The 18,673-nt window shown below is 42.8% G+C and overlaps 1 protein-coding gene across 3 annotated transcripts in view; it reads left to right on the forward strand.

Moving 5' to 3' along the window:
* LOC117540003 (transcription termination factor 1-like) overlaps positions 1-18,673 on the forward strand; it is a 64,424-nt gene that overhangs the window by 27,436 nt on the left and 18,315 nt on the right. For all 3 annotated transcript variants that reach the window (XM_034206384.1, XM_034206386.1, XM_034206385.1), the window contains 2 exons: positions 6,155-6,279; positions 6,371-6,572. In XM_034206384.1, the coding sequence (XP_034062275.1) occupies positions 6,155-6,279; positions 6,371-6,572 (327 nt within the window). The remainder of the gene's footprint in view (positions 1-6,154; positions 6,280-6,370; positions 6,573-18,673) is intronic.

The following is an 18,673-nucleotide window of genomic DNA, read 5'->3' on the forward strand; positions in this document are numbered from 1 at the left end:
ACCGAAAGCAGCTACCGTTTTTAAACTATAGTTAGAAATGTAAAACCTTTGATCTCTGGATTTACACACACAGGTGTTTGATAACGTTGTCACCTCAAACACAAACACACAGACTGTCTCAGCCTAATCTTTTCTGTCTGATGGAGACTTCATACCATACTTGCCAACCTTGGTGCTAGTGGATCGCCGGAGCTGTTAGATTAACATTAACATGGTTATTGTAGTTCTAAGTGCAATGCCTTGCGGCCTGTAGCACCATCCTTGATGGAGCATACGTGTGGGCTGGACCTGTATTTTACAGGAAAGGAGTGAGCAGAGGGTCGAGTTGTCAATTCTTGTTCTGTGACTATCTTCCTCACCCTCTCAGACTTTCAGTTGCGCGTGCTACAAAAGAGACGCGCTACCATGGAAACCAAACAATGGTGTAGCTGTATTAAAGTCCGAGTGGAAACAGTCGTGAGTAAATCTGATTTTGTCAGAAATCGGGAGGAATATGACCCCGGGAGGAAACCGGGAGAGGGCTATGAAATCGGGAGTCTCCCGCGAAAATTGGGAGGGTTGGCAAGTATGCTTCATACTGACTTCAACATGTTCCACATATTTTATACATTATTGGTGACGTATGGTTTTAGTTCAAATGTATGCAGTTAAAATATTCTGCTGCTTTTCACTTTCTTTTCTCTTCTTAATACACATTCATTCACTACTACTTACATTTCATATCTAATTCCTTCAGCCTACTTTCAGCTACAGAAACCATTCAACTATTAAATGATTCAGCTATTTCAGTACATTGAGGCTATACATTTTATTGTTTATACCTTTTTTAAACCTTTTCTTTTAAATATTAAGCTTCTCCACTATTTTTCCTTCTCTTCCAGTTTAACATTTCACTTTCAAGTTTTCAACAAAGTCATTGCAATGCATTTGAGCTGTAACAATTTGATTCAAATCATTTCACTTTTCTGCATTTCTCCGCTAAGTTCAGCAACACACTTACTTGTTTTTTGTAGCTAAAAGCAGCTACCATTCAACTAATTAAATATTCAGCTTTTTCTACATTTTTCCTCTTTTCAACGTAAGAGAGGTTTTCCTACAATTCAAGCATAAAATGATGTCCAAGGAGTTTAGGGTTTGGGAATTAAGGCGAATTTCAAGCTCTGCTGCATTCTAGCTGTGACATCGCCCACTCTAGCCTTAACAAGCTGCGCAATACACACTAATGTTAACATCTGAAGAAGGCCTCTTTACCAAGCTCCAAACTAAGTTAAATATCTCAAAAAGTGTAAAAGATATCAAAAATCTGAATAAGATTTTAATAGCTGAATGTCTTGTGATCATTTTAAAGTTGGAATGAAGTCTCTAGCTGTAAGTATGTGGAAGGAGTAGCATTTGGCGCACAGTGTAGTTAAAAGTAGGGATGCTTCGATCGATCGGTCACCGATCGATATCGGCTGATATTCACTCTCTACCGATCGATCGGTGCCCTCTAAACATGCCGATCGCGAGAGCCGATCGCATGACGTAAAATGATGATGTGAAATACATAACACTTTTTTTCTCTGGACGCGGCAAAATAAACTGACAAAATGGCTTCACCAGTCTGGCAATATTTCAAGGTGTCCGAAACAGACATTAAAATAGCGGTATGCAAGGAGGTGCGCAGCAGAAATCCCCCGTGGTGGAACAAAACAACGACAATTTAATACCACAAATTAATTCGACATTTGAGAGTTCATCACATCAAAGTATACGGCGAGTATGAAAGGCAAGCCAGCGCTAAGTCAGTAAAACCTCCGTCATCCACTCAGTTGACAGTGAGTGAAACATTTAAACGGCAGGAACCCTATAGCAGGGACAGCAAGAAGTCAAAAGAAATAACAGCAAAGGTAATGGAATTCATTGGACTTGATCAGCAGCCTCTTTCTGTAGTGGAGGATGCCGGGTTCCGACAACTTATTACCACCTTGGATCCACGCTATATCCTTCCAGGGCGTAAATATTTCACAGACGTATGCCTGCCGCAATTATACCAAACAGTGTATACACACATAGACAGCATTTTAAAGGACAATGTCACATCAGTTAGTTTTACCAGTGACATCTGGAGCTCGAGTGCATGTCCCATGTCCATGTTAAGTTTAACTGCGCACTTCATTGATCAGGACTTCAAACCACACAACGTTGTTCTTCAGTGTCAAGAATTCCCAGGGTCACACACAGCGGAGGCTCTGGCTGCTGCATTCCGTGAGATGTTCCGATCCTGGGGAATTCCCACAGAAAAGGTCCACGTTATTCTAAGGGATAACGCAAAAAACATGGTAAAGGCCATGAAGGATGCAGATTTACCCAGCCTACCCTGTATGGCACACACACTCCAGCTCGTTGTGAACGGGGAGTATTGTCACAGCGAAGCATTTCTGACATGACAGCTGCAGGGAGACGGATCGTCGGTCATTTTAAACATTCACCATTAGCATACTCACGACTCCAAACTATTCAGCACCAACTTGGCCAACCTACAAAAAGACTACAACAAGATGTAGCCACAAGGTGGAATAGTACTTTGTATATGCTGCAGAGTTTACTTGAACAGAAACGGGCACTATCTGCTTATGCAGCTGACTATGACCTGCCTTCAACGCTCGCCAGCCATCAGTGGAAATTGATTGAAAATATGTCTTCCCTCCTCACACCATTCGAAGAGCTAACGCAACAGATCAGCTCATCAACTGCATCTGCTGCAGATGTTATACCATCCATTAGAGCTCTTACGCGTCTCCTTGAGACAACAACAGCTGAGACGGACCATGGCGTGAAAACGTCAAAAGCCACCTTGTTGGAAGCGATCCAGAGGCGATTCGGTGACATTTGGTCTCAGCGCCTGTATGCAATTGCCACACTTCTGGATCCGAGGTGAGAAAACAAATAGACCTAGGCCTACTTCGTAAATATGTATGTTATGCAGGCCAAATTACAAAAAATAAGTATGCTATTGGTAAAAGGAATGCTATAAGTTCAATTTTCTTAGAATTAATAAAAAACACTTAAGAGTTGTGCAATGTAGGCTATATATGGCTATAAACCTGCAAATAACCTAACCTGCAGAAATATATAAAATAAATAATAATGTTGTTTTCTGTTTCGTTTTTTGGTTAAAAAGGGACCGATATTTCCCAGACGCACTCAAGCCACAGCTACGTGTTCTGCTTTTGGTATCCTGGCCACCCGTTCAGACTCCAGCCCAGAACAGCATGAGAAACGTTCGGAGGCGAGCGGCTCCGAGCCCCCGGAGAAATTACCCCGAGCTGGCACTTTGCAGGCTATGTATGAGGAATTACTGGATGGAGATGTGGAACATGGTTCTGGCAGCAACGACAGCAGTCAATACGCATCGCAGATGAATCTCTACTTGTCAGAGCCACTTCTCCCACGAAGCGGACAGCCGCTTGCTTTTTGGCAAGACAATAAAAGCCGCTTCCCTGCACTCGCAGAAGCTGCACGAGCCTACCTCAGCGCGCCGTGCACAAGTGTAGATAGCGAGCGACTTTTCAGCACAGCAGCGAATGTTGTAGATGAAAAGAGGAACAGGCTGACTTCCAAAAATGCGGAGATGCTTATATTCATCAACAAGAACTTGCCGTTGATGCGCATGAAGTAGGCCTAAAGAATAGCCACGGCAGGTTGTAAAAACATGTAGGCCTACATGTTGAGGAGGAATGTTTTATATTATTTGGCTATAGTCTTTCGTTGTTTCCATTTAAACAGTGGCGGCTGGTGGAAAATATTTTTGGTGGGGCTGTTGATATAGTGAGTAAAACAATTTTTTTGGAAGAAATGACCGCTTCAATTAGGACTTCTGATGATGGAATGGCACGTTTCCAGTGCAGCGCGGAGCTCGCTTTAATGCTGCGTTCAGACCGGACGCGATGCGAATATTCGCTTCGCTCTAAACGCTCCCATCACATCGCTCTAGTAGTCGCTCGAGTTTCACCGCGGCTGCCAGCTGTGTTTACTCGCATCATTCAAACAAGACGCGCTCGGGAGCTACAACTACAACAAAATGAACATATTTTACCGTGATTAAATTGTAATACACGTTTCTAAATGATGCTGACGTAACAACATACTGATACCGGTTAGTAAAAACCATGAATTAATGCTTTGACAAGTCTGCAGACAGACGGCAGGCGAAAAACCCTTTTAGAATGCTTGTTTTCTGAATGGAGCTTGGCTAAGCTAACGTTATATATGTTCCGACCGTCCACACTCACAACAACGGCCTATACAGACATAAATAAACCAGTGACTGTATTCTCCATGACACAGACAGTCTGTGGTTTGTACTTGTTTAACTTTTGTCTAGTTTCTGAACAGATCGTATCTGTCCCCGGCTGTTTGAAGAGCAAGCATGGGAAACAAAAGACAGCATTTACCTGTTTGCATCCAGCTAGCCATGCCTTTCTGGTGTACCAGCTACGTGAGAAGCCTCGTTGATACGTTTTGTCTTTTTCACGAGCTTGCTGCGATATATACAAATCGGGTTGGTCCGGTCCAAGGTCTTTAAAGCAACAGTTTATCTCCCAAACTTCTCCTTTCGAAAGGATTGGAGATTAACTCTTGAACGGAATTGGGCGGGGACCGAGGTCCGGCGACTCCACCTGCACACGAAGCCATTCTCATCCAACTACTGCGTCACCTTGGTCACTCACAAGTCTAAAAAACAACTCACGCACGTAAGCAACTTGGGCGCCAATGTGAGCGCCCTCATGACCAAAATATTTGACGCCGCTGATTGGCTGAAATTATGTTTCGGCGGCACAGTTTACTATTGAGACTTTTGCAACGTGCTGGTTGCTGCTGTTTGGTTCGGGGGCTCCTTGCACGGCGCCCGGTAATGATAAACTAATGCCACGGGCAAGGCCAGGCAGGAAACATGTGACTTATCAGTAACTTTAGACATGTAGATTATACATTTTACTGATACCAATTGTATGATATTTACCTTGTTCATTAAAAATAAAAATATAAAATATATTTTTTTTTATAATTTTTTTTAATTTAATAGTTTTCATATTTTTTTTGTATGTGGAAGAGGTGGGGCGGCACCCCTATGGGCCGGCCGCCACTGCATTTAAATATTGTCTACATTTGAAGTAGGCTTATTTTTAGAAAGGCCCTGTATTTTGTTCCGTCTATTGAAAAGTATTTTTTGTTCCTTCTATTGGCATTGATTTGTATTGCCTTTATATAGGCTATAATGGTTTCTTTTGATTTGAAAAAAGTGTTGAGCAGTGCACATTTAGCTTTTATTCCATAGGAAGGCTAACATATTTGCTATAGGCTTACTGCACTTTAGCCGAGCATAGGCTATTATTATTAGTTTCTTCAAAATCTACATGCCCTGAGAATGGAATGTTGGATATGTTCGTTGCCTTCCGATAAATAAACAGTTGTCAATTCATGCTTTCTCAGGTCTTAATTATATTTCTGCAATGCTGTGTTAAGAATAGTTACTTTTATTGCTCTAAATAGTAAATATATAATGTATGCTACAGAGTTTCCGTCAGAAAGCTCTCCCGGATCTCTGCCCGCGGTGACTGACTGGTGACACACACTTCAAGTTAGACCTAACACACGTAGTCTAGCTATTTTATCTACCTTTGGAACAACCTAAACTAATTATAAATATATTTATTCTTCACTGTCAAGTCACTACTGGATCAGTGAGCTGCACGAGATACGGGCTGTCAGAAGAGAGAGAGGGGGAGAGAGGAAACGAGAGCGCAATTCCGCTCATTTCTCCCGTGTTATTATTATATATTTATATGCAATCTATGGATATATTATCCAAAGTTATTAGTTAATGTAAACTTGAATAATGTACTTAATTTGAATGTAATAATTATGTTGGCTGTTTGTGGAAGCGCCAGTGAATGAGCCCCATTAACTGAGTTTTAAACATCACTTTAAAATGGAAGATCCCGCCTGCTCACTCGATCGGATCGGCGATCGGTATCGGCCGATACTGATTCCGGCGATCAGCCCCAAAATCTGCGATCGGAGCATCTCTAGTTAAAAGAGGATTTGAAGGTTCCTCCCATTGAGTTACATTTTTAAAAAGAGGTGTGTGTGTGTGTGTGTGTGTCCTCAGGTTCTCGAAGGAGGAGGTGCACTCTTTGATGAAGCTTCAGACTCTGCACGGGAACGACTGGTCAAAGATCGCCGAGAAGATGGACCGCAGCGCGTACTCCTTACAGAAACGCTTTGCTCACATCGGTCAGTCCTGGCCCGGTTATGGAGTTTCTGTTGGAACACGCACACTGTTTACTAACTGTGTGTGTCTGTGTGTGTGTGGTGGTGTGTCCAGCTGCAGGACGGGGTGTGTGGAGCGTAGAGGAGGAGTTCAGGTTGAAGCGGGCACTGAAGGCTCACCTGGAGGCTCTGGCTGGGGGGCCTGCTGATTCTGAAGGTCCTAGTTTAACCAGAGACCAGCTGTGTAAGAACCTGCCCTGGAAGGAGACCAGCCAGCAGGTGGAGACCCGGTCCTGGACCCAGTGCCGCATCAAGTGGTGAGTGTCCCATCAGCCCTGATTAATAATTGAATTCCAATAATAATTAAAGCAGCGTTGAGCGGGTCTTCGACGCTCCGCAGGCTGTCGTTGACGTGTCACGCAGGTGTTTTACGGACCGGACCCGTTGCTAAACGTGGTGAAGTTTCAGGCCGATCGGACAATGTACATAGGAGTTACAGCAGTATCATAAGGCAAGGCAAGGCAAGGCAAGTTTATTATATAGCACTTTCCAACACAAGGCAATTCAAGTGCTTTACAAAAAATGAAAGAGGATTAAGAAAATGGCATTTAAAATCAGTCATTAAAAAGAAAAGCTAATAAAATAAACATTAAAAGAAAAAATACATGGATAAAAGTTACAGTGCAATTAAACATTAAAAGAAAAAGTACATGGATAAAAGTTACAGTGCAGTCTAAGATATGAATAGTTCAATTAAAAGCAGCGACAAAAAAGAAAAGTCTTCAGCCTGGATTTAAAAGTAGTCAGAGTTGCAGCGGACCTGCAGGTTTCTGGGAGTTTGTTCCAGATATTGGAGCATAATAACTGAACGCTGCTTTACCATGTTTAGTTCTGACTCTGGGGACAGAAAGCTGACCAGTCCCTGAAGACCTGAGAGATCTGGATGGTTCATAATTTAGCAGGAGGTCAGAAATGTATTTTGGGCCCTAAACCATTCAGTGCTTTATAAACCAGCAGCAGTATTTTGAAATCTATTCTTTGACCACACAGGAAGCCAGTGTAAGACTTCAGAACTGGAGTGATGTGATCCACTTTCTTAGTGTTAGTGAGGACTCGAGCAGCAGCGTTCTGAATTAGCTGCAGCTTCCTAATAGATTTTTTAGTGGAGACCTGTGAAGTCACCATTGCAGTAGTCGAGTCTACTGAAGATAAAAGCATGGACAAGTTTTTCCAAATCCTGCTGTGACATTAGTCTTTTATAATCCTAGATATATTCTTTAGGTGATAGTAGGCTGATTTAGTAACTGTTTTAATGTGACTGTTGAAACTCAGGTCAGAGTCCATGACTACACCTAGATTTCTGGCTTTATCTGTTGTTTTGAACATTGCACACTGAAGCTTCAGCGCTAACTTTTATACGTTCTGCCTTGGCTCCAAAACCATACCTCAGTTTTATCTTTGTTTAATTGGAGAAAGTTCTGACACATCCAGTCATTGATTTGTGTCAATGCACTTACTCAGTGTTTGAATTGGAGCATAGTCTCCTGGTGAAATTGTTACGTAAATTTGTGTGTCATCCTGCATAGCTATGGTAACTTATTTTGTTGTTTCTTCATTATCTGAGCCAGTGGTATTGTAGATGTTAAAGAGAAGAGGCCCCAAGATGGAGCCTTGAGGAACCCCACATGTCATATTTGTCAACTCAGATGTGTATTTACCTATAGAAACAAAGTTGTTTCTGTCCTTTAAGTAGGATTCAAACCAATTCAGAACTGTTTCCGAAAGTCCCACCCAGTTCTCCAGTCGGTCTAGTAATATGCTGTGGTCAACAGTGTCAAACGCAGCACTGAGATCTAATAATACTAACACTGAAGTTCTGCCACTGTCTGTGTTTAAGTGGGATGTCATTAAAGACCTTTACAAGAGCAGTCTCAGTGCTGTGGTTTGGACGAAAGCCGACTGGAACACATTAAAACAGTTATTTAAATGCAAGAATTACTCAACTGTTGAAAAACAACTTTTTCAATGATTTTACCTAGAAATGGGAGGTTTGATATGGGCCTTGTAATTGTTCATTACTGAAGCATCTAGATTATTATTTTTTAAGAGCGGTTTAATGACTGCAGTTTTCAGGGCCTGTGGAAAAATACCTGAGTGAAGAGATTTGTTTACTATATGAAGTAGATCTGAGGCCATGCAAGGCAAAACATCTTTGAAAAATCCTGTTGGAATAATATCAAGGCAGCAAGAGGAGGATTTCAGAAGTTGAATAATGTCCTCTAGGTTTTATCATTAATCTGATGGAATTGTGTCATGATGTCTGAATTGATGTTAAGTGGAGATAGGGACAACACATTTGCTGTTCCTGATGCAGAGGCACTGATGCTTGTCTGATTTTCTGAATTTTGTCAGTGAAAAAGGAGGCAAAATCATTGCACGCCCTGGTGGATAGAAATTCAGAGGCTACTGACACTGGGGGTTAGTTAGTCTGTCGACGTGGTAGCAAACAAGGCACGTGCGTTGTTTTTGTTTTTGGTAATGATGTCAGAGAAGAACGATTGTCGTGCGTTTTCAATTCCAAATTATAAAGGCCAAGTCTCTCTTTATAGATTTCAAAGTGAACCTGGAGATTGTTTTCGCCACCTGCGTCATTTTTCGAACATTCTCTTTTTTCTGTTTTCACGGTCATGAGTTTCTCTTCATGGAGATATTTCTTGCAGACACTTCCTTACTTAGTTGGAGCAATGGCATCTATAACATTTTAATTTTGAAGTAAAATGATCTACTAGCTCATTTATGAGATGTTGGCAGGGGCAAGTGTGGAAGAGAAATTCTGAGTAGTAAACATTTCCCTAGTATTTTCAGTTAAATATCGCTTTGTGGTTACCTCTTTTTGAACATTTTTGTGAACAGAAATAGAGCTCTCAAAGAAAACACAGGAATGGTCAGAGAGTGCAACATCAGTCACCACAACCTTAGAGATATTCAGACCCTTTGAGATAATTAAGTCCAGAGTGTGCACCTTATTGTGCTGTGGGCTCCGTCACATGCTGAGTCAGTCCATAGCTATCACGAACACAAAACAGTTCTTTAGCCCCTCTGTCCTGGGGGTTGTCAACATGGATGTTAAAATCACCAACAATGACTAGACGGTCAAAGTCAATACACACTATAGACAGCAGTTCAGTTAAAGTCATCAAAAAAGCTGCACAGTATTTGGGTGGCTCTATAGATATTTAGGAACAGAGCTCGAGAGGGAGCATTTCAGCCGAAGGGCCACATATTCAAAAGAATCAAAGTTTCCATACGATGTCTTCCTGCATTGAAGGGAATCATTGAACAGAATAGCAACTCCACCCCCTTTCTTATGCATTCTTTCCTGACTCATTAAAACTAAAGTTGGGAGGGGTTGATTCGATAAGAACAGCCTGCACCTGTTATTTTGTTCAATCCAAGTTTCTGTATAAAAACATAAAATCGAGATTGTGCTCAGTGATTAAATCATTGATTAAAAATGTTTTTCCTGCCAAAGACCGGACATTTAATAAGCTAGTTTAAGTTTGTTAAACACACTATCAGTAATGTTTTTTGTAACAAGCTGTGGCTGACATGGAATCATCTGCTAAATTAGATACACTCACACAAACGTTTTGAGCGCTTCCTGTTTCTATGATTCACCGCTCTTAATCTATTACCTATCAACACAGATATCGGCAAAGCTACTGGCAGGCAGGGCCCCGACATGTCCCTGAAAGAGTTGAGAGTGCCATACGCCCTTGAGCCTGGACCCATCACATATCAGTAAGAGTTTGTTGTGTTTTGTACACACACATCCAATAAACATTGTGTTCGATGGCGAGTGATCTGTCGCCATGGCAACAGCATTTTATGACACCCCATAATACGCCTAGATGTGTTGAGGGCTGCATGGTTATCAAACCTGTGAAGCTTTGGGCCGTTTGGAGCATGTTCAATGGAGTTATGAGAAAACTGTGTTTCACGCGAGGGATGCGTTCCCATGGAAACAGCTTTTGAGGAAAACTCACTATTGTCATATTGAGGTGTTGGCCGGACCATCAACTGGCATCTGAAGTCTGGTGCAGTTTGGACCATTTTCCTTTGAGTTATGACAACATCGTGTTTTTTAGCGAGGGATACGTTTCCATGGAAACGGCATATGATGACACCCCATTAATAACGTTAATAATGCGCTAACACAAAAAAAAAATAACGCTACTAATTATTTTAACGCCATTAACGCATGTGCATTTTTTGTCCTCGGCCGCCCCGTAGTTTCAGAGCGCATCGAGTTTAAAATACCATCTATACAATCCAAGCACACTGCTGATGCCGACAGCCCCGCCTCCTGCCGCCCGCTTGCGGCAGACCACACTTGAAAGTGTGCGGGGAGACGCCTGGACACGTCTACGAGCAGCAAACTTTCAACAAAGATCGCTAAATGGTTGGTGACAGCTTGCAGGCCAATTAACATTGTGGATGACGAGGGGCTGCGTGATATAATTCAGGTCGCATCCAACGACTGCACTTATGAATTGCCTTCCAGAGCCACCACTGTGTCGAAAATACACAACTTGTATGAAGTCCAAAAAGCGAAAGTAGAGGAGGATTTAAGAAAGACTTCCACAGTTGCGCTCACCGGAGACTATTGGACTTCACTCAGTAATAGGGCTGCAACAAACGACTAATTTGATAATCGATTAATCTATCGATTAATTAAACGATTAATCGACTATTCGGACTATTATGCCTTGCACAATTTCTCAAACGCTCTTATTTAGCCGTCAACTTTTATATTTAGCTTGAGGTTGTTTTAGGCATGTGGAAACTAACAATGAAGACAATAAAGATGAATACTTGATTCAAAAATACATATATTATTAAATTAACTAAACACATTGTGAACAAAATTAACATAGCTTTTTATTTAAATAAAATAAATAATATTTAAATAAAATAAATAATATTTCAAAAGAAAACAAATGAAACAACAATGTTTTAACAAATCGTATAATGTGACTACATAATTGTAAACAGAATAGCTGAAACTTTAAGAAAATAAATAACTCAGTTTCCTCTAATCATTAACCCATGTTTGTATAATTGAGTTAACTCTGTGTGTTGCTGCTAGCATACATAACACCTGACGTGGAAAAGTTATTTGTGGATGGGGCTACAGAGCTGCTAGAAAGACAGTCGAACCCGGTGCATTTCTCCGTCTGAATGTGTTGCTAAATGTTTAGACAAATTGCTCGTGTTACCGCCCTTACATCTTAAACTCTTATTGCACTCTTGGCAACGAGCATTGTCTCATTGGAGACGGGGTAACATTTAACCACACCTTGGAGTGCTTCTCTCCGCCATCCCCGCCGTGTGTTGCCTGCATGTTGCAGCCGCGTGTGTGTAAACTGTCCCCCGCCCCCTCGCACACAGACGGGGGAGAGAGATCTCGTCTCGATTGGAAAGGTCGAAAATTACACCATAGACGCATTTTTTTGTCTTTTTGCATTTTTGGAAACGATACCCGTTGGCGACCACTAAGACTGCGATATCAATCAGGGCCGTTGCACATAACTTTTTTTGCCCTGGTTCTCAAAGGAGCACCTGGAGATGTTGCTGGTGCTCATCCTTAAAATTGAAATAAAACGTAACCTTTGAGGGGTCTTGACTTTATTTTGCCAGACACACGGCACTGAACACACAGAGGTGAACACAGGAACACACATGCAGAGGTGGTGAACACAGAACACACATGCAGAGGTGAACACAGAACACACATGCAGCAGGTGAACACAGAAACACACATGCAGAGGTGAACACAGAACCACATGCAGAGGTGAACACAGAACACACATGCAGAGGTGAACATAGAACACACATGCAGAGGTGAACACAAGACAACATTAGCACGACCAGTAATCCTACAAGCTGTCATCACTACCCTCCTGACTGTTCTCCTCACTGTCTTCCTCTCTGTCTTCCTCTCTGTCTTCCTCTCTGTTCTCCTCACTGTCTTCCTCTCTGTCTCCTCTCTGTCTTCCTCACTGTTCTCCTGACTGTTCTCCTGACTGTTCTCCTCACTGTCTTCCTCTCTGTCAGACATGGTAGCTGATGATGTAGGCCTACTTCTTCCTCTCTGGTTGAGTCTGCGATTAGATGCTTGCATCCACAAGTCAACAGCTGGTTTTGGGTCGAAAGTCTCTGTTGTCATCTTAGACAAGTGGATGTAATCAAATAAGTATGTGAACATAACCAATAACCTACCATAGCCAATAACAAATGAATGTAACTTATTTTATTTTTGTTGTTCATTCATATCTTATTTTACCTTAACATTTATTTATGCATCTTTTTTATCTTTCCAGTTTTAAAGGATATTTTTGGTTACTGTCCTATAGTATACATTGGAATGATTTCAAACCTGTTTATCCCAATAATTATAAAGGAGTGCCTTGAAAATATGTGTTTACATAAATTGTAATCAAAACGTTTGAGACCCACTGAGATAACTTAGACTAAAGTGAACTATCTAAACACTCAGTCCTTTACCTCACTGAACTGTAGTATCAGCCTCTCAGTCTGACTGGAGAGGACTCTCCCTCCACATTATTGTAGAAACATCTTCTTCTTATATCCGTTAGAGCAGCTAGCACCAGATTGTAATAACAACAGCGCTGGAACCGGTGCACCCTCCCTCGCTCCCACGCTCACTCGCATTTTGGCTGTGAGCTGCGGGCGCCAGATAAGCCAACATCCCCCATTTTCATCACTTACAGCGCCCATCGTACAGGGCAAATGAAACGTGTAACCGGGGTGAAAAGGGTGTTACATTTACTTAATTATGAATGTTGTTACATCAAGGCCGAAAATTAGGATGAGCCCCAACGGTCAAAATGTTTTTTTCCCTCCCAGAGCTGTCAGCGCAGCGCCTCCACAGATCTGGCGCCCTAGGCGAACATCTATAACGCCAGTGCTACGGGCCGGCCATGAGTTCATATGCAACTCGCAAATATCTTTCTCTCTCTCCTCTCTTCTCTCTTTTCTCTTCTCCCTTCTCTCTCTTATCTCTCTCTCCCTCTCTCTCTCTCTCTCTCAATGTTGGTACGCAAATGCGCCTTTTTTCAAATGACCCGGTGCTCTTTATTTGGCGGAGGTGCGCATGCGCACCTGCGCACCAGTTATGTGCAGCCCTGGATATAATGTTTATGTAGCAATAATACATATGACATATATTTTTTTAAATGTCTCCAGTACCGATAAAAAGACCGATAACGTTGGAGCTTAACGGCGCGTAAAACACACGTGATGACGTCACCAACAATTCCACAACTGAATTAGTTGGCAACTAATTTGGTCATCGATTTTAATCGATTAAGTCGATTAGTTGTTGCACACCCCTACTCAGTAATGACAGTTACCTCGGGTCACAGCGCATTATTTTGACCCACAGTGGGAAATTCAGTCTCATGCTTTGACAGTTATGAAAACAGAGGAGCGGCATTTCGCCGACAACTGTGCCGACACACACACACACAAACACACTTTCTGTATTGTATGAGAGGTTCCAGGTTGAATTAAGGCAAATATTTGTAATGTTCAGAGGTTGTTGTATTTAATATTCATGAGAATATTTGTCATTGTTCAAATGATAATAAACAAACATTTGCATAAAGCATATTTGTCCGCTCATATGTTGATAAGAGTATTCAAAACTTGAAAAATATCCCTCTAAGGTACATTCAGAACAGATAAAAAATGTGCGATTAATCGCGATTAACTATGGACAATCATGCGATTAATCGCGATTAAATATTTTTAATCGACTGACAGCCCTAATTACATTACATTGCATTTAGCTGACGCTTTTATCCAAAGCGACTTACAATAAGTGCATTCGACCAGGAAGATAAAAACTTGAAGAAAACAGAATCATATAAGTACATCAAATCAAATCAAGTTTTATTTATATAGCACATTTATAAACGATTTGTGATCGAGCCAAAGTGCTGTACATAAAATAAAAATAGCCTACAGTAGAGAGACTTTACAGCAAATACAACAGCACAGATTGTTCAGAATATCAGTATGAGAAAAACGACATCCTCTATCCTTAGACCCTCACATCAGGTTTCATAGAGCCAAAACATTTCAAGTGCTACTCAACTGGCTTTAGATAAGCCAGTCGTTTATTGGTATATAAGTGCTTTGTTAGTAATTCTTTGTTAGTAATTCTATTGCTCAAAGTGGAGTCGAAAGAGATGAGTTTTCAGTCTGTGCCGGAAGATGTGTAAGCTATCTGCTGTCCTGATGTCAATGGGGAGCTCATTCCACCATTTTGGAGCCAGGACAGCAAACCCACGTGTTTTTGCTGATGGGAACTTGGGTCCCCCTCGCAGTGCTGGTGCGGCGAGCCGTTTGGCCGATGCAGAGCGGAGTGCACTTGTTGGGGTGTATGGTTTAACCATGTCCTGGATGTAGGAAGGGCCAGATCCATTCGCAGCATGGTACGCAAGTACCATTGTCTTGAAGTGGACTCTAGCAGTTACCGGAAGCCAGTGAAGGGAGCGGAGGAGCAGCGTGGTGTGGGAACATTTTGGAAGGTTGAAGACCAGACGAGCAGCTGCATTCTGGATGAGCTGCAGATGTCGGATGGCACATGCAGGTAGACCAGCCAGGAGGGAGTTGCAGTAGTCTAGGCGTGAGATGACGAGAGCCTGGACCAGAACCTGCGTTGCTTTCTGGGTCAGCTGGGGACGTATCCTCCTGATGTTGTAAAGCGTGTATCTGCAGCAACGGGTTGTAGCAGCGATGTTTGCAGTGAAGGACAGGTTGTTATCTAGGATCACACCCAGATTCCTTGCAGTCTGAGTCGGGGAAACAACAGAGGTGCCGATGTTGATTGTTAGGTCAAGAGTGGGACACTCTTTTCCCGGAAGAAAAGCAGTTCAGTCTTGTCAAGGTTGAGCTTGAGGTGGTGAGCAGACATCCACTGAGAGATGTCTGCTAGACAAGCAGAGATGCGTGCGACGACCTGGGTCTCTGAGCGGGGAAAAGGACAGAATGAATTGGGTGTCGTCAGCGTAGCAGTGGTATGAAAAACCATGCGGGCTAATGACCGATCCGAGCGAGTTTGTGTACAGAGTAGGGGTGTAACGGTATCCGTATTCGTCCCGTACCGTCACGGTTCGGCACATGCAGTCACACGGCGAATTCGCCTTTTTTAACGAGTGGGAAAAAAGTCTGTCACTCAGGGCAGTATTACACTATATATAATCCAGGGGGCGGTATTGCGCCTAAAAGCCAGCCGCCCGGAAATAACAAATGAAGAACAAGAACACAACAAAACGAACACAATATATGAAGAAGAAAAGTTAGTATCTATGGCGAGTTCACACAACACACAGGAGCTAGAAGACCCACCTGCTTCTTTAAATCAGGTGTGTGGGAACATTTCGGGTTCCCTGTGGACTACAACAATTGACGGGTGCGAGTTGTGGATCGGACTAGGACGGTGGTGTCGGCGTTGTTCGACAGCAGTGCGGTATGCTATTGGTAACACGTCAAACATGCTCAATCACATCCGAGTCAGTCTCAGTCCCCAGCGAGAGGGTTTTCTCGACGGCAGGTGACATAGTTACCGCCAACAGATCTGCCCTCACTACTGACAACGTAGACAAAACTCATCTTTTTGAAGAACAACTTGAAAATAGAGTAAAGCTTGAGTACCTTTATTTAGGCATAATGACCTCACACACTCACAAGTTAATTACACATGTTAGACATTGCTCCTAAAGGTACAGATTTTATTTAGTTTTATATTTATCATTGTATTTATTTTATATTTTGACATCAGATGTTATACAGTTCTGTATTGCCTTTTATTGATTGTGATTGAAATACTTTCTTATTATTTCTTTTAACATTTTCAAGACATTCTTTTTAGTTGTACAGCTTATTTAACTTTTTTGTTTGACATCAGCCAATATAAATAATATGGCCATCTGAGTGTGCGTGTTACTGTTTGTGGTTTGTTTTTTTGTGTGATACAGTTAATGATTCCAAATGTTAGAGTTCCTTATTTTCATACCAAAACTTGCACGACTGTTAAAAATAAATAACAGCAAAAAAAATTATGTATTTGGGACTTTTCTTTGCTTTTCCTTGTTGTACCGAAACCGTACCGAACCGTGACCCCCAAACCGAGGTATGAACCGAACCGTGACTTCTGTGAACCGTTACACCCCTAGTACAGAGAGAAGAGGAGGGAACCAAGAACAGAGCCCTGAGGGACCCCTGTAGTTAATTGACAAGGGTCGGACTCTGACCCTCTCGAAGTTACCCTGTAGGTGCGGTCTTTAGGCGCGTTCACACCGCAGTACTTTTCCCACTTTAGTTCCGATATAGTTCTGAAATGTCGCGTTCACACCAAAAAGTGCCGGAACTAAAATTAGTTCATGAGAACCTTTTTACCCCCTTTTCCGTCCCTGCTACAGAGCAGGTACTTTCGTGGGAGAAAAAGGTTCCTATGTCTGATTGGCTGGGCGGATTGCAAACCACGCCCCATAAAACTCCCAAAAAGTTTTGTGAAGCCGTCATTTTATTATCCTCGCATTAGCATTATTAGCATTACCTTTAGCCCAACGGACAAACGCAGAGAGACTAACTTATGGCAACACAAAAGAAAACATGGGAGATGAGGAGGTGTCGACGTTCTGGAGATTTACTCAACTCCGGGGACTTCCGGCCGGGGACTTCGGGTGGCAGTATGCGCCGTGAAGTTGTTTGCGGCCCAGGGACTTATTCCGGTGTGAACGCGATCTGTACTTAGTTCATGAGAACTAACTAAGTTCTGATGAACCTTTGTGGGAAAAGTACTGCGGTGTGAAAGCGCCTTTTGAGGTATGAGGTGAGGAGGGAAAGTGCAGAGCCTGAAACTCCAAATTCTTGGAGAGTGCGAAGGAGGATCTGGTGGTTCACTATGTCGAATGCAGCAGACAGGTCCAAAATGATGATGACAGAGGAGAGGGAGGCTGCTTTAGCAGTGTGCAGTTCCTCAGAGACAGCAAGGAGAGCAGTTTCTGTTGAGTGACCTGCCTTGAAACCAGACTGGTGCGGATCCAGAAGGTTGTTCTGATGGAGATAACAGGAGAGTTGTTTAAAGACAGCACGTTCAAGTGATTTAGACAGGAACGGGAGGAGAGAGACAGGCCTGTAGTTTATAACATCAGACGGGTTGAGAGTGGGTTTCTTTAGGAGAGGGTTTACTCTTGCCTCCTTGTGACTGTTTGGAAAGTGACCAGAAGTTAGAGAAGTGTTGATGAAATGGGTGAGAACGGTAGATAGAATATCAGGAGCGATAGTCTGAAGGAGGGTTTGAGGGGATAGGGTCCAGAGGACAGGTGGTAGGACGGGCAGAGGTAATGAGGGTAGAACCTCACTTGGAGAGAGAGGGGAAAAGGAGGTTAGTGTGTGGGAGGAAGGAGGGTCTGATGACCCAGCGGTGAGTAAAGGTGAGTCAGAAAAAGAAGAACGAATGTCATCAACCTTTTTTTCAAAGTGGTTAACAAAGTCGCTTGACAGAAGGAGGAGGGGGGGAAGGGGCTTTGGGGGGGTCCAAGAGGGTGGAGAAGAGATGGAAAATAGTTTTTTGGGGATTGGAATAGGAAGATTGGATCTTATCTTGAAAGAAAGTGCTTTTTCCCTGAGAGATTGAAGATGAGAAAGAGGAGAGGAGAGCCTGATAGGTTAGGAGGTCGTCATGGTGTTTGGATTTCCACCGTTTCCGCTCTGCTGCCCGAAGGATGGTTCTATTAGCACGCAGTGCGTCATTTAGCCAGGGAGCAGGAGGGGACTGACGAGCCTGCCGAGATGTGAGAGGACAGAGAGAGTCCAGAGAGGATGAGAGAGTAGAGAGTAGAGAGTAGAGTTTCTGCAGCAGAGTTTGGAGGCAGGAGTTGGAACGAGTCAGAGGAAGGGAGGGCTGAGAGAACCGATGAGGCAAGGGTAGAGGGGGGAGAGGGAACGAAGGTTACGGCGCACAGGTGCAGATGAGAAGAGATTAGTTTGTTATGTTTGGAAAGGGGTAGAGAGAATGAAATGAAGAAGTGATCGGATGTGTGAAGCGGGTTTACAGAGAGGTTAGAAGCAGAGCAGTTCCTTGAGAATATGAGATCAAGGACATTGCCAGCTTTATGAGTTGGTGGGGACGGAGACAGTGAGAAAGCAAAGGCGGTTAAAAGATATGTTAGTTCAGCTATCTTCCCTGTCTGGAGGTTGAAGTCTCCGAGAAGTACAGCGGGAGGGCCAGTTTCAGGGATGTGTGAGAGGAGATTATCTAATTCCTCCAAGAAGTCCCCCAAGGCGCCTGGTGGACGGTAGAGAACAACAAGGGTTCATTGTA

This window comes from Gymnodraco acuticeps, unplaced genomic scaffold (genome assembly GCF_902827175.1).
Source record: "Gymnodraco acuticeps unplaced genomic scaffold, fGymAcu1.1, whole genome shotgun sequence".
Lineage (NCBI taxonomy): Eukaryota > Metazoa > Chordata > Actinopteri > Perciformes > Bathydraconidae > Gymnodraco > Gymnodraco acuticeps.